Source organism: Oncorhynchus mykiss, chromosome 23, assembly GCF_013265735.2.
Source record: "Oncorhynchus mykiss isolate Arlee chromosome 23, USDA_OmykA_1.1, whole genome shotgun sequence".
Classification (NCBI taxonomy): domain Eukaryota; kingdom Metazoa; phylum Chordata; class Actinopteri; order Salmoniformes; family Salmonidae; genus Oncorhynchus; species Oncorhynchus mykiss.
This window is the reverse complement of record NC_048587.1, coordinates 37,101,952-37,129,550: the sequence shown is the minus strand read 5'-3', so window position 1 is coordinate 37,129,550 and position 27,599 is coordinate 37,101,952. Positions and strand designations below refer to the sequence as shown.

General features: G+C 42.8%; 2 protein-coding genes across 10 annotated transcripts in view; one reads left to right on the top strand and one right to left on the bottom strand.

Annotated features, from left to right (window-relative positions):
* The window catches only part of slit1a (slit homolog 1a (Drosophila)), a 163,775-nt gene extending 159,935 nt beyond the window's left edge, over window positions 1–3,840 (top strand). For 8 of the 9 annotated variants that reach the window (XM_036960387.1, XM_036960388.1, XM_036960393.1 and 5 more), the window contains one exon: window positions 105–3,840. In XM_036960387.1, coding sequence (XP_036816282.1) covers window positions 105–343 — 239 coding nt within the window. In that variant the 3' untranslated portion in view covers window positions 344–3,840. The remainder of the gene's footprint in view (window positions 1–104) is intronic. The other variant, XM_036960392.1, reaches the window with a different exon arrangement.
* Window positions 3,841–4,153: 313 nt separating this feature from the next.
* Window positions 4,154–27,599, bottom strand: part of wu:fc17b08 (mediator of DNA damage checkpoint protein 1) — a 45,433-nt gene continuing 21,987 nt past the window's right edge. The window contains exons 4-9 of the mRNA XM_036959903.1: window positions 26,316–26,448; window positions 25,747–26,073; window positions 24,869–24,965; window positions 22,169–23,227; window positions 11,761–11,893; window positions 4,154–11,525 (exon numbers count right to left, since the gene is read on the bottom strand). Of these exons, the coding sequence (XP_036815798.1) occupies window positions 6,435–11,525; window positions 11,761–11,893; window positions 22,169–23,227; window positions 24,869–24,965; window positions 25,747–26,073; window positions 26,316–26,448 (6,840 nt within the window). The 3' untranslated portion in view covers window positions 4,154–6,434. The remainder of the gene's footprint in view (window positions 11,526–11,760; window positions 11,894–22,168; window positions 23,228–24,868; window positions 24,966–25,746; window positions 26,074–26,315; window positions 26,449–27,599) is intronic.

The window sequence follows — 27,599 nt, the reverse complement described above, 5'->3', positions numbered from 1 at the left end:
ACAAACTTTCTTAAAATGTATGTTAATGTTAAGGTGAAGGGCTTCTCTTGATGTTCATCATACCATAGTCTCAGGATGTGTCTTTATCGTTCCTCCACCCACAGAGTCAGAGTGTCGGGGGGAGCCCGTGAGGGACTTCTACCAGGTGCAGCGTGGGTACACCATCTGTCAGACCACACGCATGGTCTCCTGGGTAGAGTGCTCCGGCGCCTGCGACACAGGTGCCTGCTGTGCCAGCCAGCGAATGAAACGGCGGAAATACACCTTTGAGTGCAGCGATGGAACCTCGTTCAGCGAGGAAGTGGAGAAGACCATCAAGTGTGGCTGCGTGGGCTGCATGTAGCACGCTTCACACAAACCTGCTACCGCCACCGCCAAGTGCACCAGAACGAGAAAGCGAGAGAGAGAGAGTGAGAGAGAGAGAGAGAGAGAGAGAGAGAGAGGGAGAGAGAGAAAGAAAGAGAGCGAGAGAGAGAGAGAAAGAGAAAGAGGAGGAAGAAGTAAGAGAACCAGAGAGTATAAAGAAATATATATAAAAACCTCTATCTATATATTATGGACAACAATGTTTGTAAAATAGGACATTTCCTCCCCTTCCATGGCTGTGTGACGTACAGAAACACAGAGAAAACAAACATCAACAACAACAACATGGAGAAGTGTGAACAACAACAACCAAACCATTGTATCTGCAACATTGTTTTGAAGGGTTCTAGAGATGCAAAGGTGTTGCATTCAGAGCCAGACATCAGCCAACCCCTCATACACACCTGGTCTAAACCTTTGGCCCCTTGGCTCATCCATCCATTAGGCCTCAGATAGCCTAAGCACCCTCTGCTTTCTTTGCTTCCTGAAGGCTGTATGTGTAATATGACGTCCGGTCTGGTCGGGGTGGCAGGACGGAAGAGGTACAGAGATGTAAAAAAAAAAACGACAGAGGGAGGATAGTAGAGTTGGGTTGTAGTTAAGTTTGGTTAGGCAGGGCAGGACTGGGCTGAGCAGGAGTTGGGCTGGAACTGGACTGTAGCTGGTGTGGGCTGGTATAAGCTTGCCTGGACTGTAACTGAGTTGAGCCGGGTTAGGTCGGGTTTAGATGGGCCAGATTGTAGTTGAGCTGTGCTGAGCAGAGCTGGGGTTAGGTCGGGCTATATCTGGGCCGATTTCTTATTGGACTCTATCCTGGAGTTTTTAGAACAAGAGATGTCCATTCTTTTCATTACTGATAAGAACACTGCACTGAATACCAGCACTGAGAATCACAGTCATTTGCCCTTCACAGCACATACACACAACATGCACGCATGCACCACACTAGAGGACAATCTTGTCTGAGCAGAAGGGTCGTTCCATTAGAAGCAGTCAGAAGGGGCTGTCTGATACACATTGTGAGGCAGGTAGACCTTCCATTCCCCTACAGTAGGCTATAAGCTATACCCCCACCTGGAGCAGGCAGTACCCGGTGGAGACCAATCCCCAGCATGCATTGCTTCAGGATGATTTGCATAAGCCCTCCCCCTCTGAGCAGGAGGATGATTAGGCCCCTCCCCTCAATGCCTGCAGTATTAAATGTGTGCAAACTTGCATGTGAGAAGTTTGCAAATTGATATGTAGAGCTTTTTATTATGTTTATTATTACGGAACAAAAAGGTTCAGAATATTTGTTTTGTTACGTCTAATTTCAATGATTTGTTTTGCATTGTTTTGTTTTTATTTGTTATTATATTTTGTTTTCTGATGTAACCTAACACCTTTAGCCCTCTCTTTATACAGAAATGCCTAACAGATTCTAATATATATATTTGTATTTCATTTTGGTATAGTATTTTTATATGTTAAAGAGTAAATCTTTGTTTTCTGGAAGCTTCTATTGGAACAGGCAGGATGGCATTTGATTGGTTCCCTAGCTGTTTTTATTTGGTTATTTCACTTGCTCAAACAAGGTAGTTTGTAATTGTCCAAAACAAGGTAGTGAATGGTTGGCCTTGTTGTGTAGGCAGCAGTATTGATGTAGAAACATGTTTAATATTGTATATGTTGTCTTCCATGTGAATATGACATCTAATTCATTTGAAAGTCTGTGTGCTGTTTGTTTTATTTTTTATTTATTTTATCTTAAAGCTTTTTCCTGTAGAGTATAAAAGGCATAATAATTGTTGCTGATTTTCAAAAAATAAAAATAAATAAAAAAGTTAAAATAAAAACTAGTGTAACAAAAAAAAGCTGTAAGGTATTTGTGACATCACTTAATAGCCAGTTATGACAGTATTTCCTCCCCTCTGGCTCAGACACATTCCTCATTGGCTGTTGGGCCCGAGTGGGTGGAGTTAAAATGCAAATGAGTGAGATGCCCCTCCCACTCAAATACATTTTTCCTGTATTTACTATACCATACTCTGAAATATTGTGAAAGGGTTCTGATTGTCTTGTGTTGATTTTGTTTAAGTATTAGGCTGAATTTCTGTCATTTTAAATTGGGGACATTTTCCGTGGTAGAAGTAATTATAAGATTTAAGTGAAAGTCACAGTCGACTGAAATCAAGCTGCTGTAGGAAGCTTACTTATTGTGGATATTCACAAAGATGCTGTCTACATTTTGCCTGCATTAAATTGGTGCTGCCATCTTATCATTGTACTGTGGTGGGAGGTGAAAAGATGGTGAGGCCATGGGCTGAATGACAGCAAACTGTAGACCTGCCATCTTTCTGTATGTTTGCCATTGGATCCACTTACCGTAATCCTATTTTAACATGCACAGATAATGCCTGGATTCAATCTGTATCGCTGAACTTCAGCGTTATAAGGTGATTGAAATTTAAAGGCAATGTTCCCGCGTTAGCAGAGACTGCATTCGCGGTAAATGAATTTAGCCCTAGATGTCCCCATTCTGACTGGCTATAGAACACAAATCAGAGATGAAAAGGTGCCAATCGCAGAGTAGAACAGTCCAACCTGAATGTATAAATGTGTATAAACATGAATTGAGCTCACTCCTGAAGCGGTATGGTTCAGCTGTTATCCTCTTTGTTTTCTAAGTGGGAGACCTACAGGACAGGTTTCCTGCGGAGTAGGATGAAGTTGCCCCTAGACACAGTTCTGTGGTCAGTTTGGTGGTTTTCCCCACTAATGATTAAGGTAAAGCTTTGGGGACGGAAAGCTGATCCTAGATCTATGCTTAAGAACAACTTCTACCCAGAGCGTCCTGTTGCAGTGGACTCCTTGTTTGCCCCGATGTTAACCTTGTCTTATATATATCCCTGAGGTTATCCTATGGTGTCCACATTGTATGATATTGATGAACTGTCATCTCATCCTTTAGCTTAACGTTTAGCTCTATGCCTCGCAGATTTCAACATGAGTTTATCACAGCTCTCACAAAAAGGACTTTCATACTTGCAAACATGGATATTGATCATTGCAATTCAGCCGGATTCCATTCATTCTAGGGTGAAACCTATAAAGACTCATCCACCATCCTCGGTCCAATTCAGCCGGATTCCATTCATTCTAGGGTGAAACCTGTAAAGACTCATCCACCATGCTCGAGAGAACTGTACTCCGTATCATGTCATTGTGAAAGACGCAGTGTCTCTATTGTATTGAACTGGTAAAAAAAAAGAACAAAAAGTATAATAATTCTCTGGTCTGTTTCCTACAGATGTGCTACTTCTGTTGCTTTGGTTGTGTTCCGTCGCAGGTGTGATGGTGGGATTGAACTGAAGTCCCAGTGATGCTGAATGTATGTAGTATCTATCGATCTATCTTTATCTATCGCCACCGACAAAATGTTTACTGAACCTCCTCCACTTTTCATTCATTAAACTTTAATGTGTGTGCTTTTAACATGGACTGTTAACGTGTCTCTTCATTGGTTTGAATGGAGTGTGTGTGTAATCGGGGGGGGGGTAGACAGTGCGACCCAAGTTGGAATAAGGGGTTTTGTTTTGTTCTTTATACAAAGCATGAAGGTACATTGGAGGAAGAGTACAGCGGAATGTTAATTGTATTTCCATGATGGTATGACGAACATATGAAAGTAATACTGATGATTTTATAAAGTGAGGGATACAGTTGTTTTAGTTCAACCTCAGAATGACACAGTAGATTAATGAAAGCTAACCACTGAAGATGGAAAAAACAAAGCATGACACAAAATATACAATTCAAACATCTTTATATCAACTCCAGCAAGAATACAAAGTCACTAACTTCAAATATGTCTCATTATTGGGATTAACACAAATACATCAGTTATTTATTTTCCAATATACAGAATCCCAAACTATAAATATCCACAGTAAAGAATAAAACATGTTCAAGTTTGATATTTGGTGGACTGCTTCATGTAGATCTACTGTATGCATTTATCTAGAGGGGTTTCTTAAATAACAATATAAAACATGAATTATACCTTTTTGCATTTACAAATTATTACTTTTAAAGTGAAATAACCATAATAAAAATAAAACTGTCCTAAAATGTCTTCTTTCTTTTGACAAACGGAGGTCAGGCTATTGCTGAAGTACGGAAGCATCAAGAAAACGTATTCCTGAAATAAAATAACTATCTGGGAAATAAAATACACAAAAATAAAACATGCCAGACAGGTTATTTCTATAACATTGGGATATAGTACAGACTGATCATTCACAAACACTTTTTCTCCAACAATTTTCATATGGTCACCAGGGGTCAGTATACTGCAATATAGTCCAAATAACAGGTAAACACACCCTACCATACAAGCTCACAAAGTATGGGCAAAACATTAGATACAACCTGTGGCTCTATGTACTGTAGCATCATTCCCTGGTATCTGCTCTCAAACAGCAGACCTTAAAGTGACCCCCTTCCAAAACAGGTGACCAATGGCATGTCTTTCAAGGGTTTATCATCAGTCATTAATGCTCATTCAGTACAAGACCCAGAGAGGAAAGGTAACATGCATGCATAGTCTTAGTCAAAGTTTCCGCAACAAAAGCTAGTTTTCAGAAAGAACAAACATATACATGTTTAATAAGAAATAGTTGAGGTGAATACTGCACTTCAAGAGTGGGCCGTTGCTGCACAGGTGAAAGACTGGAGAAACGAGCATTTAAATGTAAACACTACAGGTAGCTAAAGCACATGCAACAGCATGTAATGATCACACCAGAGGGAAAACGTCACCATTAAACTAACCAGAATCAGAGAATATAAGGGACAGGATCAGAGATACAAGTGAGGCAGGTGTTAATACATCTCACATGTATTGCAAAGAAAAATAAATCATTTGTGAAAATTTCAAAACAGAACTGGGACAGTTTTTGAAAGTTAAACACAGTTACGGTAACAACAGTTATACGGCTACTGCTCAGGAACAGAAATAACCCCAGAATCTAAAACTAAACAAACACACGTCAAAGAGAACTCATTAGAATAATTAACCATGATGCTCCTTTACACATTCAAAATAAACAGTACATGATGAGAAGCAGGGTGGGTTTATAGCAGGAAGACAGAGGAGAGTAGGGAACATGTGGGACTGAACACATGGAGGGAAGTTGTGCGTGAAGATACACAGATGTGCAGGTCAGCACCAATGACCAGCTCTATACAATCACCCGGAGAAGAGTTCTGAAGGACCAAGTCAACATGACACAATGTGTGCAGACCTGCACCAAATCCATATCTAGAACACTCCCTTTCTCCTCCTACAGTATGTGTCTGTGCAATGGCCAGAGAATTGAGGCTTCACCTGTTAGCAACACATTACTTTACATCTGATGAATAAGGCACCTGATCACAAAAAGTCACACACACTCGCACCACTCTGATCACGAGATGGGCTGGGGACATTGATGAATATAGGCTATAGATCTAAGAATGATGTTCAGTGAAACCTGGGCTAATTTAAATTGAACGATTGGCTTTCCATGCTGTGCTGCAGTCACAGAAAATCTATATTTGTTTTTAGCAACATGGTACTGATGTTCTCATGCCATTATTACTAAACCTCACAAAAAAATTGAAAGCGTGGAATAGAGACTTGTGTGATCTTTACAAAACACTAGGACAAACAAAAAGGTGGAGGACATGGCATGCTGTAGTCTGAATAACTAATAAACCTAGCATCAAACCAAAATAAAAAATGTCTGACATGTTTCCAATGCAGATATACCATTATAAAATCATCTCCACAGCCCAGTTAGAGAATTACACAATACCAAACCAGGGGCCAGATTGAGTTTTGCCTCTGTATAACAACACTGGTCTGATAGGTACCCTCTCAGAAAACACAGCAAACACACTAGACTTTAAATATCTTCCAGTCACCATTTGCATTTTGCCTTTGAAGCTTATCAAAAGTGTTGGCATTGCCAAGTCCCCCCCCCCCCCCTTATTTTAACCAGCTTGGCTGTTACATTCTTTCTGCACACTACTGTAGCTATTTCTAGCTATTTCTTCCTGATCCGCTTGGCTGGATTCTGTGTGCTCTCCTGGCTTCTCTTTGTGGCAGCCTTCAGAGTCTTATTCTTAGCTGGTTCATTTGATCTCTTTGTGGCAGGCTTAGAGTTTGCACTCTGAGAGATTGAGGGGGGTGGAGTGGCCTCCATCTTCCTTTGTGACCTTGTGAGTACCTGGTCAGGAGAGCCTGGCGTTTTGACATCCATGTTCTGTTGAGACTCAACCTCACTTTCAGAGCCTTTGCTCTCAACACCTTTACTTTCATGGCCTTTAGTCTCAGATACTCTACTTTCAGAGTGTCTCTTTTCCTCCTCTGCCTTCTCTGCTCCAACCTGCTGTTTGTTTGAGTCAGTTTTAGGGGTGATGGAAGGAGCAAGGGTGTTTTTCTGTGCTTTTGGGGTCATCGCTCTTTGGGTAGACCTCTGTGGTGATGCACTCTCTTTCCTACTGAGATCTCTTACGGTTCTACTGCTGCTGCTAGTCTTGACTGATCTCTCCTGGACAGCAGCTTTTACTGGAGTCTTTCTACTAGGAGATGACTGGGCTCTCGCTGTTTTGACTACACTTTGCTCCTTCACACTTTTATCTCCAGAAACAGATAATTTCTGCCTCTGGGCAGTGGCCGGTTTCAATTTAGTTGGTTTTGTCAATTTCGTCTTTGGGGCTTTAGAGGGTTTGACTTTGGAAGCTTTGATCACTTTTGGCTTCTTGGAGCTTTGTTGACCTTGCATCTTCTCACGTATATTGGAGTACTTCCGCAGGATCCGAGCACTGGCTGGGTTCTTGGCCTTCGCTGAGGCCTTCTGGCCGTCGGTTGCCTGTGCCTCTGCAGAGGAGAGATAGGCTTTGGTGGAGATCCGGGTGGCCGTGGTCAGCTCTCTCTTCTCCTTCCCTTTGGGCGTACTTGTACTGACCTCCTGCTCCAGGGCTTTAGCAATCAGCTTCTGGCTCTTAGGGTTGCTCTTCACAGGGGAAGCGATGGCAAACTTCTTCAAGTGTTTCTTCAAGCGCTCGGCTTGCAGGCTAGGGAAGACCCCTTTGGACAGCCCTTGGGACATACCGGGGAAGAGCAGCTGGGTCTCAGAGAGAAGACGTGTGTTCACCTTCTTTACGATGACCATTGATTGGGTTTCTGTTGACTCCATGTACCAGCGGCAGATACTTGCTAGGTCCAAATCATTCTTGAAAAGCATCTGGACAAGGGAGTACCTCTGGTGCTCCGAAGACTTGGGCTTGCGGACCCGGCGCTTGCTCTTCCATATCGCTGCCTGTCTGTCTGCCTTGTTCTTGTGTCTGGGCGTTGGTTGTCCCTCTTTGTCTATCTGGACCCAGCCTCTATGCATCTTATCGAACCTGGTGTTGAGAGTAGATATTTTCTGTTGGTTTTCCTCTATGTCTAGTAATTCCAGGAACTTGTGTCGAGACTGTACTGGGGGCTCCAGTTTGGGTAGGAGGAGAGGAGTGTCTAAGCTGGAGGGAAGAGGAGAACTGACCAGCAAAGGAGAATCCCTTAGAGGAGACTTGATTATCCTCTCAGGTTTGACCTTAATGGGTGATGAGAGTCTCACTGGGGATTTCAGCCTCATGGAAGATGCCACTCCACTCCTTTTCTCAGCTGTGATTGGAGCACTGGTTGAGGACATGGGTGACCTCTGGACTCTCAAAGCGGACTTTCTGTTCTCCACCGCAGTTGGTGGAATTGTCGGGGTAATGGACTGGCTGGCCACTTCAGTTTTACTACTCTCACTCCTCAATGGCATTCGCCCAGGTTTGTCTAAAGCACTGCTGATGGAAGACTTGCTGAAATCTCCAGATAGAATTTTGCTATCCATTGAAGTTTGTGCCTCTGCCTTCTTCAGCAAAGTTGGTTCCTCTGAATTCTTCAGGGAAGACAATTTGCTTGGTTCTCCCTCAGATGGAGCCAATTTGCTTTGTTCTCCTTCCTTTTGGGGAATAATGTTGTGTCTTAGTGGACTACTATGTGCTTGCGCCTCACTCTTTTTAATGCTTGTACCCTCTGTGAGAGCAGAAACCTCATTGCTAACTTGCAGACTCACAACCTCTTCAACCTCCTTTGCTACTACCACCATTGACGACCTGAGCTTTGGTCTAGTTTGCACCCTAGTTTCCACTGCAGTGTTCTGTGTCTTGCTGGGTTTGGGTTTTGGAGCTGGCTGAGCTCTTGCAACTTTCAGCTTTTCAGAGCTCTGGGTGACTACACTGGGGACGATAGGAAGAAGAGGAGAGGCAACAGGGAGGGGAGGGTTAAACTTGATGCAGGGGAGTGGGAGGGAGGTAGATGGTTCTGGAGGGACAATGAAAGTAACGGCAACTAGGAGGGGAGGGGAGGCTACAGGTAGGAGAAGCGAGGCAACAGGTAGAAGAGGCGAGGCGACAGGGAGGGGGGCCGAGGCGACAGGGAGGAGGGCCGGGGCGACAGGGAGGGGGGCCGGGGCGACAGGGAGGGGGGGCGAGGCGACAGGGAGGGGGGGCGAGGCGACAGGGAGGGGGGGCGAGGCGACAGGGAGGAGGGGCGAGGCGACAGGGAGGGGGGCCGGGGCGACAGGGAGGGGGGCCGGGGCGACAGGGAGGGGGGCCGGGGCGACAGGGAGGGGGGCCGGGGCGACAGGGAGGGGGGCCGGGGCGACAGGGAGGGGGGGCGAGGCGACAGAGAGGGGGGCCAGGGCGACAGGGAGGGGGGCCGGGGCGACAGGGAGGGGGGCCGGGGCGACAGGGAGGGGGGGCGAGGCGACAGCTGCTCGCTGTTGCAGTCTGGCTGATCTGAGCGGGTGTCTGGGCTCAGGGTTCCTGGTGGAGTCGATTGATGTGTCTGCAACTAGAGGAGTGTCAGTAATGCTAAGTCTTGCTGTTAGAGGGGCCCTTGCGTCAGACGTGATCTGGCTCGCTTCCACAGGGGTCTTTGTGTCAGGCAGGTTCTGAGTTGCTTTAAAGGTTTTTGTGGGATGTTTGGACACAGGGATTTTGATCAGTTCGGCTGGAGGGCATGAGACTTGAGGAATTTCTGGCATGTTCTCAGAAGGTTTCTCGGATTGTTTCAGAGCGGTCTTAGTGGGGCGTTTAGTCTTCGTAGGAGTAGACTCTGGGGTGTTTTTAGCTGGCCGTTCACGCAAACATCTGTCAGACTGCGCTATAGGTCTACCATTCACATATCCACATATAATCATATTCTCGGTCTCAATCACTGTAGTTTCCTTCACCTTTGAAGGAATCACCCGTGCTGGAATACCCTGTTTTTCAGAACACCTTGGAGGTGATTGTTTCACAACTGCCTCATCTGCCTTTTTAGAGAACGAATCAGCATCTGTCCTTTTCTCTTCAGGCACATTGTTGCCGTCACCTGGAGCCCAGTCTGGTTCAACCTTGCCTGTTTCCTGCACCTCCATCCTTTCACTCTCTGTGGGAACCTCAGTGCCAACTTCTCCTCCAGAGCCCTCAGATGGTTTCTGGTCAACTGGACTCTGAGGTTCCAGTGGCTCGGACTGTTCTTTACCAATTGCACTTGCACTCACTACCTCATTCTCCTCCTTGTCACCAGTGCTCTCCATGGAAGGGCTCGGGGATTCAGATTCCTTTTGTTGGGTATCAGAGATTACGTTCTGGCCCTCTGGCACACTCTGCAGCTGATCCTGGACAAGCTCAGCTTCTTCTGATGTCTTATGTGATGGGTTCACATCTTTCCCCATCACCACCTGCTCTGGGCTTTCACTCAAAACGATGTCATTAATAACACTGTTTAAATCCTGATGTGCGGTCTCATCCACAGTACGAGCTAGACTATCTGGTGCTACACTCAGCCTTGGCTGCTCTGAGTCTGTCCCTGCACTCTGCTCGTTCTCCACTGGGGGACACTGTGAAGGAGATGGAGGGGCAGTCTGTTCTTTGCATAGGCTCTGGTCTGTCTGATTAGGCTCAATGATTAGCTCCACCTCACTGGCTGATGTTGCTGCAGTCTCTAAATACCCAGCCAACTCCCTTTCAGCTGAATGCTCCGAGGGAGTTCTCTGACTGACCGTCTCCAAGATACCTCCAATGAAGGGCATATCCACAAGAGGTACACCCTCAGGCTTGCCAAGCAGCTGTTTAGGGGTGACCAGAGTGTTGAGATCTGGCATTGGAGTGAGAGAGTTGCCACTATAGTTGCGGGCGGACTTTCTGGCTAATGTACGGACAGTCTTAAGCTCCCACATCTCCTCCACGTACATGTGACCTCTGGTGCTTTTCCTGGCGTTGTTTCGCGGGAACCGACAGTGAGGCCATTTCTGGAAACAGTCTGTGATTGGTTTGTCAATGTAGACAATGTCGCAGTGGCCAAGATCTGGGTCGGTTACAAACTGACACAGCGAAGAAGAGTCCCTCGGCCGATGGTAGGAAGACCCCTTCAAGGTCTTCCTTGCTGTCCTGGGGGAAACTGGGGGTATGATGGTGGGGGTCTTTTGGGGTGGACTCTGTTTGACCAGCGTATCTCTGGTACGTCCAAAGGAGCCTCTTTGTCTTATTGGATGATTAACATCATTGTGCCTTTTCACAGAGGAGCTGGGGCCATCGCTGTAACTATCTGCTCTGATTGAAGAGTCAGAATTGCCCTGCTGTTTATCCATAGTACTGGCGAGAGCAGGAAGAGAGGTGGTGAGCACACAGGACAGCTTCTTACCATCAGCCAGGCTGCTGGACTTCATGATTTTGATCTTTAGAGGAGCATGGTCACTAAGAGGTTTACTCTCACTGTCCTCTGTGCTTCTGAGAAGGTTTGCCAAAGCCTTAGACCCCCCTGGGACAGATTTACGGAAATCTAAGGCTGGCCCAGCGGCCCCAGATACATTTCTAGACACATCAGTCTCAGGGGTCTGCTCTGGGGCTGCCAACCTGCTACTCCTGGTACAAACTGTCTCTCCCCCCTCCACCAGTCCTTTGGGAGTGGAAGCCATGGGAAGTTTCTGGCCAGTCCTCCCATTCTCCAGGCAGGGTTCAGGACTAGGACCCTGAAGGGCGCCGTGCTTGACTGAGCAAGAGGTTTTGAAGGCAGAGGCTGGTGATGTGCTGGAGGAGGATATAGTCTTGACCTATAACAAAGAGAACAATGATGTTATTCAGTACCTTAACTTAGTTATTACATAGACAAAACATATTCACGCCACAGAGCCTTAGTCTCAACCTTCCAGGCTGTATCTTTTTGTTAATGTATTAGGCATCTGCATCCTCTGGTTTGTTAGTTATTGTCCCTGAAAAGCAATCAGAAATTATCTATTCAAATGTACTGAATTGAAAATACACAATGAGAGCAATGCCTATACAGACCTCTGTCTGTAGGAAGCCCAGAGCGTCGACAATCTGCCTCTGGTGATGCAGACACAGCTTCGTCATGAACTGCTCCAGTGTCGAAGTGGACTGGAGGTCCCTGGCCTTCGCTGGACTCAGCTCCAGACATTCACTGCAAGACAAACAGTACAAGGATGTTTATATTTAATGTCATAAATATAAAATGTAGGCTTATAATTTTCCAAAAGCATATAAAAACATCTATGGAAACTATTATAAAGAAAAAAAATAAGTAAGGTTATAACCACATGGACCATAATGAGAGTTACGATAGCTATAGGTTCTTAAAATGTTGTCATACAGTGGGATCAATGCATTAAGGCATACAGTGGTATGGAGATTAATAAAGTATTCACAACACCCATAAAAATACATTGTTTTTCTATAGTTCAGTAAGAAATGTTATCACGAAAACGCTAAAGATGTTAGCATGCTTCAGTTCGGCTGGCGTCTTTCCAAGCTTGGTTAGCCGAAAGTGTGTGCTCGCATACTCCCTTAAAAAGCCAGTATACACTTCAGCAAAACAGTCTGAATTAATCGAACAAATTGGTCATTCATTTTGACTCTCTTACCAAGGAGATCTTACGCTTTGAAAACACCTACCGCGTCCTCTCTTGGTACGCAGCATCATCTGGATATGTATGCAACGCAAGTTCAACATTCACCATGTACCATTTCTGTCAAGTGGTCCGCGCATACAGTTTGACGCCTACGTTTGATAAATCCAATGTATCCACCACACAGAACGCACTGCAACTGTCTCTGCAAAACAATGCTGCAAGGAAAACGCTGTGTTTCATTGGACATTAATGTAATTATGGTGTACCAAAATGCAATGAAGCTGTCGGTGTGTGCAATTTTGCATCTGACCAAACGCCGACTACGAAGCGTTGACGTCGGCTATCAACTTCGGCTTGCCTTGAGAGAAAAACAAAATGTGCCCGCACAGCCGAAAACTGTCCAAAACTAATAAAAATGTCACAAAATGTTGTCATAATATATGCACAAAATGTATCGTTTGTGCTAGGAAAAAAATAATATATAAAAATGGGGAACAGCAATTGATCCATAATTCAATGTTCGTTTCAGTTTTAGTAAAACCCAAACCAAACATTGATTTCACTTGTCCATGTCAGCATTTCCAGCAGGCCTGGATATCCTCTAAAATTCTTTCCATTCATCTATAGCAATGGTTCCAAACTTTTTATAGTCCCGTACCCCTTCAAAACAGTCAACCTCCAGCTGCATACCCCATCTAGCACCAGGGTCAGCGCACTCTCAAATGTTGTTTTTTGCCATCATTGTAAGCCTGCCACACACACACACACACACACACATAAGAATGAGTGCGAGTTGTCACAACCCGGCTCATAGGAAGAGACAAAGAGCTCTTATAGGACCAGGGCACAAATAATAACTCTGTAATGTTGTATTGGAGAGAGTCTCAGTCTTAAATAATTGTCCACACAAAGTCTGTGCCTGTATTTAGTTTTCATGCTAGTGAAGGCCAAGAATCCACTCTCACATAGGTATGTGGTTGCAAAGGGCATCAGTGTCTTAACAGCACGATGTGCCAAGGCAGGATACTCTGAGTGCAGCCCAATCCAGAAATCTGGCAGTGGCTTCTGATTAAATTCAATTTTCACAGAACCGCTTGTTGCAATTTCGATCAGGCTCTCTTGTTCAGATATCTCTAAGTGGACTGGAGGCAGGGCATGAAAGGGATAACGAATTCAGTTGTTTGTGTCATCCTGTGTAATTACCTGTGTGTAAATTACCTGTGTAATTGCGCACCCTATCACATTGTCCGTAAGCTTGAGATAATTTACACACAAAAAAAAAAAAAATCATACAATGATGGAAAGACCTGTGCTGTCCTTGTTAATTCAGACAGAGAAGAGCTCCAACTTCTTAAATCATAGCCTCAATTTTGTGCCACACATTGAATATAGTTGTGAAGAGTCCCTGTAATCCTATATTCAGATCATTCAGGTGAGAAAAAAACAATCACCCAGACAGGCCATTTGGGTGAGGAACGCATCATGCAAGCGGTCAGACAAGTGAAAATGATGGGTCAGTAAAGAGCTTGAAGTTGTCAAAAACATTTTTTTTTAAGTGTCAATACTTTGCCCCTTGATAACCAGCGCACTTCTGTATGTTGTAAAAGCGTTACATGGTCGCTGCCCATATCATTGCATAGTGCAGAAAATATACGAGAGTTCAGGGGCCTTGCTTTAACAAAGTGAAGCATTTTCACAGTAGTGTCCAAAATGTCTTTCAAGCTGTCATGCATTCATTTGGCAGCAAGAGCCTCTCGGTGGATGCTGCAGTGTACTCAAGTGGCGTCGGCAGCAACTGCTTGCACGCGCATTACCACTCCACTATGACTCCCTGTTATGGCTTGTGAGCCATCAGTACAGATACCAACATGAGCAGCAGCTATGATTGGCTGCATATGGACCGTTAGTGGAATTCAGTTAATGTGATTGGATGTTAATTATTTGACATTGTGCTATTTCACTGAACACTAGATGGTTTCATTATATTTTTGTCAGTGAAACAAGGCTACTTAGGCCAGAAAAAAAAACTCGCCCAAATGTATACCCCGTTGGAAGATATAAATGGACTGTTTGAAAATGGGGGGAAAAAAGTGAATCACACTTATTTTTGGTGTACCACCGACGGCATTGCGCTTACCCAGTTTGGGAACACCTGATCTATAGAATGAACGTGGAACCATTACAACAAACACTTTCAACACCTTTTAGTCCATGCCAACGAATTGAGGCTGTACTCAGGGCAAAAGTGGGTGCAACTCAATATTAGGAAGGTGTTCCTAATGTTTTGTACACAGTGCACATTCATCCACCATTTAGTGGAAAAACATTGTTTTACTTGAAAGTTTTTTTAAATACTACGCTAAAAGTGTTTTGGTTGAAAAAGACGACAGAGAATTTATTTTCACAATAACATTTATTAGAAGAATAGGTGATTTTGAAAAGTGATTATTTCATCCAGTGAATGACCTGTTACAGCTGATATTTTTCAAAATGGCGTTTTTTCCTTACAGGATACATTGAGTAAATTCTTACACATGCACAAAGACAATTAATCATTGGTGCCCCAGGTTCAATGCAACATACATAAAATCAAGATCATAACCACTTCACTTAAAAGATTACATAGCATATTTTATTAGTCAAGTTATCAAATCAAAATTGCATTCAAAATTGGAAAATGTACATGTGCAATCAAATTAACTTACTGATTAAGTCCTCTGTACTAGAAAGACAATTGACCATAGCCAAGAAGTTCTAATTACATAGTACAAAAAGAAAAACATTCAGAAATTACAGTAGAAAAATGTAAGTCTATTGAGTCTGCCAAACTGTAAATGGCAATTACTGAAATGAGGTCTAGTTAGATTTAGGTGTACCTGCTATCTGAGCATCTGACCACATAAATCAAACAAATAGAGTTTTATTTCATGTTTTTGTCTTGACTACTGAATGAGGCATTTCAAAAAAAGAAACCGAATTGCTTATAGGACACTAAAGCTGGAAATGAGATTAAATATTTTCTCTTTTATAATTAAAAAAAAAAGTTCCTCAGTCCTCTGAAGTATAATGTCCCAAGCATTGCAAGTCATCCCAATTCGACCACAGCATAGGACTAAAAAAGGGCTGCTTTCAAACATTTGAAAAGGAATAACTTGCTATCACAGACTCAATATAGTACAGTCTTAATGTAAAAGCCGTAGAGCTGTCAAACCAAAGATAAGTAGCAACATATAGGCTACCAAGCAGAGCTCTAAATCAGAAGGGCTTAGAGAGACAGAATAGAAATGATTGCTCAAAAGAGAACATCCAACAAAATAAATCTTCCCTACAAACCACAATTTAAAAAAAATGAATTATACATTGCACTTGCATTAGAATAATTGTGTTAATCAGAAGATGTTTGACTAAACGCAGTGTCAACCTACACCAGTTTTTAAATTAGGCCTACCAAAATGGATGATTGAATGCATTTTTTTCTTCTCTACAACGTTTCACACTTTCCACAGATGCTCAGAGAGTAGGTCCAAATGTATTCTGTTAAACAGTAGTTCATTATCAACGCAGTGTGATAACTATGGTGTCTGAGGCACTGTGGGCTGGAGACATAAATGCAGCTTAAAAAAACATGTTTGGCTAACATCTTACCTGAACTGAGTTTACATAGACATTCATTGCGTTTTAAAATGATAAAAAATAAGAACCACAGAGATAAAATGGGATGTTTTGGCTCAAACACAGGACCACCTTAAGTCAAAGAATAATTGTGCAAAAAGCCAAAAAACAATCCACATGAGACTTAAAAAAAAAAAAAAAAAAAAAAACATTTTTAAGAAACAAAAAAAATGCTAAACTGAAACAGCCACGGTTTAGCCTAAACTAGTATCTGACCCATTTTTGGTGTGTTGGATTTTGTTTACAGGACTTCAAATCCCTGCTATGCCTATGTGTATAGACAGTACCTGAAGGAGTGAGGGGTGTGTGTTTTGTCCCTGAGGGTTTCCATGTCTCTCTCCACATTTCTTTCAAAATTGGGGAGTTAATATCTGACCACGATAATATGAATATGTAAATGACAATTCACATGTGTTTTCTCAACAAAAAGGATGGGGGAGACAAGCAGAAATAGAGCAAGAGACAATGACAGCAACAACAGAAGGAACAGATATTTCAAACATTTAAAAAATAATATATATATATATATATATATATATATATACACCCGTGTTATTTACCTTAGATTTCATAGAGTAAAAATGATTTAGCAAACATTAAGAATACATGGTGTGTGTATATATATATATATATATATATATATATATATATATATATATATATATATATATATATATATATATGAGTTAGTTACACAAATCTTAAAGTAGGCCACTGTATAGATCATGGCCAGATTTGACTAAGAATTCTAGTCTCAAAGTTTGTCTGTGACAATAATTTGCCTTGCATACACTTCGTGTTTTCAACGAATCCTTCACCTACAGGATTCAACCAATTCCACTTCACATAGCCAACAATACAACACGTGCTGCCTTCAATCCACACACCGGCAATCATGCAAAATCTAATTCCTTCATACATTTTCCTAAATATAAAAAGGTATTTAAGTTTAAATGTCATCAGCAATTTCATTAATAGAAGTAGTTTTATACATTGAAATATTACAGAACAGTAGTCTGCACTCAGGAGTGCCATTGCTATTCAAATAAACTCGAAAAAGCAGACAAAGCATTTACAATAACCCCAAACCCCACCTTTTCAGTATACTATACACATACTGTATGTACACATCAGCACACTGTCTTTAATCAAAGGCCTATTTGAAGACCGCTTTCACTATGGAAACCATAGACGTAACCTCGTCAACATCCAGTCAAAACAGAATGGAAAATGAGAAAGTAGTTTTGACATCTCAGCTGTACGTCCCTGAATCTGTGATAAGAGCTAAATATAACTATATGTACCAATAAGCAATATATTTATTTGTATGTATACACACACACGGCTAGTTTTATATATGCATCTGTAAAATCTGTCTCTGAGTATAGTTTGGTAGAATTAGTGTTAAAACTGTTTACATTCAGGGCTATTTAAGTTAGGAGAAGCATTGTTCTCTCCTAAAATATGGCATGAGTCAAAGAACTACAACATCTATCATGTCAAGATAAATCTTCACATTGACTTGAAGGGTCTGCAAATCTTGTGTCATCTATGTGTTATTAAGTGTGTAGGTTCGAATCAAATGTCTGACTAATTGGGAAGAATGGCTACAAGATACTCAAAAACACAACATCAATAGAAACACTTACCTAACATACAAAACCCAATCACCACAGTACATCTAAAACTTCCTCACCTTTAACAGAGTCAAGCAGGGTGCACAAAACTTTTACGGAACCTTGAATTATTCACAAAAGGGTTTAAATCCCAGTTCTTCATGTTCAGTAGTCTCATAGAACCGCCTTATCCAAGAACATTCTTGCTCATTTCAACCGTTGCCAAGTTGTGTTCAAGTCATCTCAAAACCTCAATTATTCGGTAGCTGAATGGCCCTGATAGGCCATGGGAGGCAAATCACTAAACTGATGACAACAATAGCAAGATTATGGCATATATCTAAAGCAGCAAGTCAACAAATATCTAGCAGATTTAAGCACATCAACCTTGACTGCAAGAGCGCTTTTGCCCATATCCCTGGCTTGTGTTTATGGGATGTTGCTACATCCGTACACCACTGCCTCAAAGTTGTATTTATTTGAGAAGAGGGTCAGTCCTTTTCTAGAAATGAGGTAGTAGAAACCAACAGATTTGCTACTGTAGATTTGTGTTATTTCAACATTAAAGACATACACCACAGGTTCCATACGTGGTATTAACACGAGGCTCACTTGTTTTGTATCATGCAAGAACAGATGGCAAAATGCTAATAACAAAACAGAGCTGGACAAACTAAACCTGGAATTGTTTCTCTCCAAATAGTGTAATCTTGGATCAGTATTTGGACTTAAAATGGCAATGTATTTTTTAAATGGCAGGCAATTACGTAGGACCAAGGCTCCATGGTAACCCAGAAAAGCCTTGCAACTCAAAATGTTAGTTTACTCTGATTAAAGTCATTTACTTTACTCGTAACCGGCCGCGACCGGGAGGTCCGTGGGGCGACGCACAATTGGCCTAGCGTCGTCCGGGTTAGGGAGGGTAGGGGTGTCCTTGTCTCATCGCGCACCAGCGACTCCTGTGGCGGGCTGGGCGCAGTGCGCGCTAACCAAGGTTGTCAGGTGCACAGTGTTTCCTTCGACACATTGGTGTGGCTGGCTTCCGGGTTGAATGAGCGCTGTGTTAAGAAGCAGTGCGGCTTGGTTGGGTTGTGTATCGAAGGACGCATGACTTTCAACCTTCGTCTCTCCCAAGCCCGTACGGGAGTTGTAGCGATGAGACAAGATAGTAACTACTACAAGAATTGGATACTACGAAATTGGGGAGAAAAATGGGGTAAAATTACAAAAAAATAAAAAATAATAATTTACTTTACTTTTTTCTTTGTGGCCCGTCCGCTACTAAATGGACTCACCCTCAAAAACAAAAAAGATGCCAATTTGATTAATTTCTGATTACCAATTTCAATTAAATTAACAACAACAAATCAATTGTAACTCCTGTGAAGCATACGCCTGGACTTGTGGGTTAACTATATATGGCTATTCATGTTGATCACAGTTAGTTTGCAAAATCATCAAAAGATTCTGCATATAGATGGGTTAGCTGACGTCACAAAAACGATGCACGTGCGTCAATGGGGCAGAAGTCAGTTTGTTGTGATTCTGGATGGTCAGATAACTAGCAACAATAACAAGAAGCTGCCATGTGGGGAGTTGTAGGTGGCTTGTTCTATCTTGTTATTGATACCACGTCTTGTTGAGGTGTTTTGACTCTTCACGTCTATGCTAATATGGCAAAAACTAGCTAGTTAGCTAACCAACATATAACAACGTATTTGAGAGACAAGTGCTCATTGTGCACATTTATTTATGTTTTCAATAAAGATTTGGGGGAGGAAATAGTTCCCATGTTGTCAACAACCCTGCCGGTTTTGCTCCACGGTTGCGCACGCATCAGTTTGTTGCTAAACAACCCACCCATCTATATACAATGTACACTTAAAAGTAGGAATTAAATTCACACCAATTAGTGGTCACCATCCTTATATCCACCTACAAGACTAAAGGACATGTCACCGAGATTCTGAAATGCTACATTGTCCTTTTTAAACCTTTTATTTTTTTAAACCTGAAAAGGAGACTGTATGGCCAGCCTTGCCTGAGGAAGGTTCTTGTTTTCTGCATTTCATGTGATAGTGAAGTTTTAGGAATAATCTCTTTATTAAGAGTTTATAGCTATGTGTTCACTGTAGGCCGAAATACAACTTGATAAAACACACGGAATTCAAATGCTTGTGTAAATATCTCATTTACATCTAAGGCATTTACGATTTACATGACTGTCGGCAATGTGTGTGGATCTCAAGTTAGGATTTTGGCCAAGTCTCAAGAATGCTGCATAAGAACTTACTGAGTTAAGAGTTAGAAAAAAAAACATCTTACTGTGTCTTTATCTATAAAGATTTCCAAGAACTGTACGAATAACACCTGTCTGATGACAGTAATAAAGTACTGTAATATAAGCCTGATACAAGGACTATAGGGGCTTGATCCAACATTCTGGAATGTACTGAGGTATAACTGTTGATAGGGTGAGTAGTAGCATACATATACTCAGAGTAGTTTGGACAAATTCACAGCCAGACGCCATGTTGCTGCTCCCAAGCATTCTATTTACGATGAGCATTTGGATTCCAGTTCCGATTCTAGAATTAGGTAGGTAAACTTGGTGTACAATTCTGAAATTTCCATAAACAGTTATTGGTCGGTATTACCACGGAGGAACAAATATGGCGTCGGTGGAACTATGTGATGTCGTCTAAGAGCATCATGATGTTGAAACAGCAACGGACCATCTATGCTTCTGCATATTGTACACGTCTCCATATCATTTCCTTAGTGTTATGTGCCACATGGTGAAAACCTGTTTGAGACGCATCAATTTACTGCATTGAAATAAGGTACTATAAAAGCTGCAATCTAACATATGATCAGGAAAAGATAAATAAAATCATTCATTTTTGGAATACAGTTAAGATAAAAAATAAAAGTTTAAGAATGAACATTTCCACCTGTCCCTTGTCTTTACCTTCTATTAAGTAGGGACAGTCATCCCTAGATGTAACGAGACTACCTGAAGTTTGTTGTGCTCAGATTCGAATTGAAAGAATGTCCAGAAGGCTCAAATGGTAAATAAATTCTATGGAGATCGGTTAAAAATAGGTTGTGAGAACACCTGAAAAGGTTGGCGCACATATCAGTCAATGGTAAGACGTCCCAAAAATTTCTGTTTGCGGATGTACAAACTAGATTTCCCCTTTTCAGATGATACAAGAGGCATGGAAATAAGTAAGCTATATATCTATCAGAGAGGTATGTTTGTGTATAGATATCTAACATAGTATATACAGTTTTGATAAAGATCGAGATATGCATTCTGACAAGTACTGCAGCCCCACACAAACATTATCCTGAGTTGTGGTGAAGGCTACGAGTGAACACAAGTAACAAAATGTTCCATTCTTCCTACAACCGCAGAATGTGACATATCGGAGTGGTTGTAATCTGGCGTGCTTTTGGAGAGTTTAGTTCTGAGGTTTGGTTGGTAACTAAGAAGGTGGTGAAATTGTGGACAGGGGAATCTGTTCTCCCAACAAACAAACATACAGAATGTACATTAAGATATTCAGTAGTAGACAATGGTTGCATGCATCCTTGCAACCGCATATTCTTTTTGCTGCAGTTTGGTCTATTCAATCTCAGGTGTGCATTTGCTAAACAGTGACAGGGAAAGAGAGTCTGTCCACCAGCATTTGACTTCAAGATCACAAAGTAAAATAATAAATAATTTCCTATTTATATTAAATATTAATAGGGAGTTTAAAACAAACAAGCCTTGATTCTACATAACCAATAACATGTTGAGGGCTGAGCATGCATCATGCTAATGACCCAAACAAATACATGTTCTGGTGTCTCCAACCTGGGTGCTAAAGGTGTGCAGGCTTTTGTTTCAGCCCAGCATTGGCACACGATACAACTAATCACTTACCAAGGCCTTGTTTATATTGAACCAGGTGTCTTAGTGCTGGGCTAGAATAAGACCCCTACATCCTGTACTTGTCCAGGACATGGGTTGGAGACCGCTGGTCTAAGTGCTGTAGTAACTGGGGTACTGCTTAGGATTAACTTGGCACCGTATCTAAAGCAGTGTTTTAGGTTGAACAGTTAAAATATTGTATAAAAGGGCAGCACAATCATAAAAACTAACAAAACATATTTCAAATGCGGAGTGTTTTAAACAATGTCTAGGGATATTGGCAAGCTAGAGAGTTAAAAGAGAGACACTTTAGTTTCCGATTGACTTGAACAGCCGCCACATTGTAGGCTTTATAAATATTTTAAAACAATTAAACACCTAAGATGAATAGGTCAGATTGATTCAGAGGATTGAGCAGAGTAAATATAAGTGCTTTTGGAATAAAATCAACATACAAAAACAGGTTATTTGTGTAATATATAGACTCAGTCACTGCCACTGTCTGACAAATGCAAACGATTACCTGGTCTGGGTAAAAACATCTCATCATCGTCAACAAGTACTGCGTCATCAACAAGTACCTTGGCAGAAGAAAATGGGGATCCTAATAAAATCACTTGTCTGGTGAGAGGCCTGTGCCGAGCAGCTCCCTGCCATTTTCTCTGGGCACAGACGGTCTCCCCTCACACAGCGACTCCTGGGGGTCCAGGGGCACATCCAGAGCTTCTTTGCCCTCTGGGGCCTCCATACCCTCCAGTTCCTCCATGTGGCTCATCAGCTTCAGCTTCTTCTTGGGCGGGTGTTTCAGGGTGCCAAGGCGCTCCTTGACTTTATACTCCAGAGTGCTGTGAGGGATCCCATAGACGGTCTGAGCCTTGGACACGCTCATCTTCCCCCCCATAACCACTTCTATAGCTTCTTCTAGCAGCTCTGTGTTGTACTGACGGTATCTTCCCCTCTTCTTCCTGGGCTGCTTGTTGCAGAGGTCTGCCTCAGGGTCAGAGGTAGGGTACGGCCCCCCAGAGGCATGGCGGTCTGCATCAGATGAACCCCAGTACTCCCCATCTCTTCCAGGACCGTCCAGACCTCCACTGCTTCCCCGGCGACCGTGTTTGGGCAGGATGGACCTAAGCCTTTTCCCGAGGCTGTTCTCACAGTGGGGGCTAGGAAGGCTGTAGGAATCAGAGCTCAGGGAGCCCCAGGAGAGGTCCACCCCCAGGCCTCCTAGGCCTCGCACCTGGGGGATTTTGAGGTCGACGGGCGGGGAGTGAGAAAGGGAGAGCCCCTGGTCTCTCCGGGCCTGGAGGATTGCCTTCCCACAGGAGGGGGACTTGAAGAGCCCCGCGGCCTCCAGCAGGCTCGGTAGGTCTTTGAGGTGGTCCCCGGCTCCGCTGTTGGCCCGGAGCTTCAAGAGGGCCCCGAAGTGGGTCTTGGAGGCCCAGGACGGAGAACCATACCTAGAGAGAGAGAGGTGGTCGAAGGGTCTGGAGGTGTAGTTCTGGTTGGGAGACAACTCTGTGTCGGAATCCTGGTTCACTTCCTGTTTGATGTGCGGCACATGACCGAGTGGCGAGGTGGGCTTTAAAGGGGCGGAGTGGCCGAAATTCTCCCTCCTCCTCCCATCCTGCAGGCTCCTCATAGGCAGCCCGGCCTGTCCGTCAGCTCTCAGGGAACGCCTGATTGGATGGAAGGAAATTTGGTGTAAGCAGAGCTTGCACAGTGCTTTATTCTTTCTCTCTCTAGGGGAGGATGGGTTGGGGAAGGGAGGATGTTGGCCACTCCTTTATTGGATGATCTTGCTTAGGTAACATCACTTTATCTTGCTTAGGTTAAAAAACATATATATATTTTTTTTAGATATGTGTGTGTGTGTGTGTGTGCTCCTTTTAAGAACAAAAAAAGCCTTGAGTTTGGGAATGAGTTTATTTGGGTTGTTTGTTTTGGCTTTGCATTTATTTACAAATTATATCAGTCAACATAACAATAATAAATGTAAAAAAGGATATGCAGGGCAAAGAAATGAAATCCAAAGAAAAATGGAAAACATAAGAAAGAGAAATGTGTCCCTGTCCAGAGAGGGCAGGATAGGGCAATGTTGGTCATTGCAGTAAAGGAGTCTGGCATTTAATAGCAGAGCAGGATGACTGTTACCAAATTACTAATGCTAATGTATAGCCCTTAGCGAGTGACGTTACCACTGAACAAGCACAGCAATAAAAGAGTAAGCCATCAGTATGGGATGTTATAGGGCTACTTACTGTACATAAACCCTCACAACATCAACCTGACAGAAATATTGTTACTCTAGGAAAACATCTGAAATACTTATCTGCAAGGTTAACACAAACAAGGCACTTACACACAGTACTGTTATGTGTGATAGAAAAATCATCAGATCTTATTGATTGAAAATTCTCACATTAAATTCATGGGTGATACGGCAATTTGTGAGGAGAGGCCATAATCACGGACAAATAGAAGAGTGCCCTTTTCAAAACTGCCGCTAGAGTTATAAGACAATATGACATTATGACTTGACGGGCGTCTGCTCTTCACACTTTAAATATTCCCTCCACCTCCGACCAGTTGTCATTTCAACTTTGAATATCAAATCAAAGATGGGGCTGCATGAGGGGATATAGAGTGATATATACTAGATCTGTGAGGGGATATAGAGTGATAGATACTAGATCTGTGGATCTCTGCATTGAGTACAGAGCTGTACGTTCTGAACGAGATCAACAGCACAAGCAGCTTGATTCCGTCCCCCTCCTCCTCAAGAGGGGTGCAGCTAGAGGGCGGAGCAACCGGCGCTAAATTAATCAAAATTTCATTGTGCCGTGTTCCATTTCAAATGCACTAATGTCCATACCATGGCGTGATGACATCACGAGGAATTCCCCTCGGGCAAAATACAGAGTTCACTGGATTAAAGATTCAAATTGTTTTTTTCAGTTTGAAATGAAGGCTCGGTCAATGTAAATCATTGAACATGATGTGTAATTAATAGAATAGGAAGCTCTATTGTTTAGGGGTTTATTTCTTCAATCTATTGGAATATTAACTACATTTTATTGTGTATTTAAGGAATTAGTCATGTTGTTTCCTGATACCAAAGAATCTCCTTCAAGATGCACATGTGAAATCACTTTAGGCTGGATCTGTCCAGGACCAGGGTTGGTGACAATCCTTTCAGGACCTCCTACCGGTAGTTAGAAACTTTTGTTTGGCCAGATTGGGGAGTTTGTTGTGGTAAAGCCCTACGGAAAGTAGAAAGAGGTGACAGGAGAAAAAATAAACAAATAAATCGGTCTTACCCTCTGAGAGTGGACATCTGGGAAAGGTGAGGGCTGTGGTGCGATGACATGCTGCTTCTGGCCCATCCCTTTTTGAGTGACAGGTCCAGGACTCCATCTAGGGACAGGACATAAGGGTTAGTAACTTAGAAAGCAAGAGCCATTCTGTCAGGTGTGCACATAGCGAGGAGGACTAATCTTTGTATCGGAGCCATTATAGCAGCTGTGACAGCATGGGCAGCACCATTGAGGCCATCTTAATTTTAAAATAGTCAATTTTCTTCACAATTGGCTGATCCCTCCTTATGACCCAGTTGGACATGACTACAACAGGGTCATCAGGAGGGATCAGCCAATGAAGTTGGAAGTCCCAACCAGTTAACTACATTAAAATGGTGGAAGCCCTCAATGACACTGCTCATGCAAATACTAGAGGCCTCTATCATTCTCTATGGGTGTGCAGGATTTGTGCAGTACAGTAGGGTAATGAATCTGCTGATTCTTGTACCTTGTACTGCAGGCTGTGGCGGCATCCTCTTGACAGTGAGGAACAGGTTACTTTATATCTACTACCAGACCTAGTGCATCTATTGGTTCAGTGTAATACCATACCTAGTACATCTATTGGTTCAGTGTAATACCAGACCTAGTGCATCTATTGGTTCAGCGTAATACCAGACCTAGTGCATCTATTGGTTCAGTGTAATACCAGACCTAGTGCATCTATTGGTTCAGTGTAATACCAGACCTAGTGCATCTATTGGTTCAGTGTAATACCAGACCTAGTGCATCTATTGGTTCAGTGTAATACCAGACCTAGTGCATCTATTGGTTCAGTGTAATACCAGACGTCTGCTGGTTCAGTGTAATACCAGAACTAGTGCGTCTGCTGGTTTTACCTTGTTCTACAGGCTGTGGCGGAAGCTTTTTGACAGTGAGGTCGAGAGGCGAGTCCTGGTCGGCCATAAGCAGCTTGGAGAGGACAGGGTTCTGGCTGGGTACGGAGGATGTAGCAGTACCACCAAGGCTGGCAGCAGGGGGCAGCGAGGGGGGAGGTGGCAGGCTCTGATCTGAGTGGGCCTGGGTAGCAGGGCTGGGGGCAGAGGGGATGTCCTGAGAAGAGGAGCTGTTTTTTGAGGTATATTCGGCAGCAAACTGGCGGATCATCCTCTGCATTATCTCCCGAGCCACTACTGGAATGTGCAGGTCTGAGAAGCTGGGGACATCTGAGGGAGGGAGAGGGGAAAATAATATCAAAGATATCTGTAGAGATGGTTGACCCTTAGCTCGTGAGCGGAAGCTATCTCAACCATAGCACAGTTTATTCAAATGTAACTAAGAACACATAAGGCCCACTTCCAGACAGACTATTCCCGCTAGAATTTCAATATACAATCTTCCAGAAAGGGTTGTAACACAAGCACACAGGATGTGGTATGTAACAAACACTGTTCTTGTAAAGACCTACCTTTTTTGTAGAGGACTGCACTGAGGAATTCCTCAGCTTGTTTCTCGAGTCTGTTGATCTTAATCTGGTCTTTGACCAGCAGGGGTTTAGACCCACTCTCCAACCCCTGGTTGCTCAGGCCAACTAAGTGCTCCTGGGAGAAGAGAGAAACAGAAACACAGCTAAGTGATGGAGAAACAACGAATAGCACCGTCACTGCAGAAGTGGGAACCTGTGGTGTATGGTAGACCTTTACAAATATATAAATACCGTTGCTGCACGAGTGACGTGACAAATGAATAGGGCTCTGGAAAAAAAACAAGAGTATCCGAAGAGCACCGGTAATCATCTTCATTATACAGACCCCTACACAGCGCTCATACCTTTTGATCTCAGGAAAGCTTAAAGACTAATTATGTGGCAGATTTGTCACAGAGCAAACTAAAGATGTGCTGTATTGGTTAAGACCTCAGTATGCTTCAGTTCAGCTGGCAACTAGCAGAGTGCTCGCATACTCCCTTAAAAGACCGTTGCAAAAATTGTTTAAAATGGAGAAGGGGAAAAAAGGGCAATAGTAGGGTTTGTCCATTTTGAGACGCCGTACCCAGTATACATACACTTCTTCAAAATAGTCAGAATTAATCTAAGATAAAAATTAATGACATAACTCAAGAAATCTAACGTTTTTGCAGAGGTGATCTTAGTCCCACAATTTTACATTAAGATGTTTTGTACAGTATTAAGTTAATTTTTTAAATCATGAAAACATTAGTCTCCGGTTGAATGACAACAAACACTTCATTGAAGAATCCTTACCGCTGACCAACCCCCGACAAAGGCAAGTAAACTTCGGCTGCCGACTTTGGCTTGCCTTGAGAAAAGAAAATGTGCGCACGAACAACCAGGGAAATAAAGAAAAAAAAACTTGCCCGAAGACCAAAGAGAACAAAAATGTCACCAAATGTTGTCATATGATGTCACCAAATGTTGTCATATATGCACAAACTGTTCCGAACTGTTTCAGGTGGGAAGCCTTTAGCAGAGTCTGTGGCTGATTTAGGATCAGATTACCCCAACCCCCAATGTAACCAGAACCATTTGGGAGATAAAAACAATCTGACCCTGGCCTGTATCTGTAGTTAGGGACAACGTCTATGTTCTGCTAGATGAGTACAGTAGGCATGGAGGAGGGGAGGAAGAGCAGTCTGTTCTTTTCATTTCTCTTCATGTGCAGCTCTGCCTCTATACAGTGCATTCGGAAAGTACTCAGACCCCTCGGCTTTTTCTACATTTTGTTACGTTAGA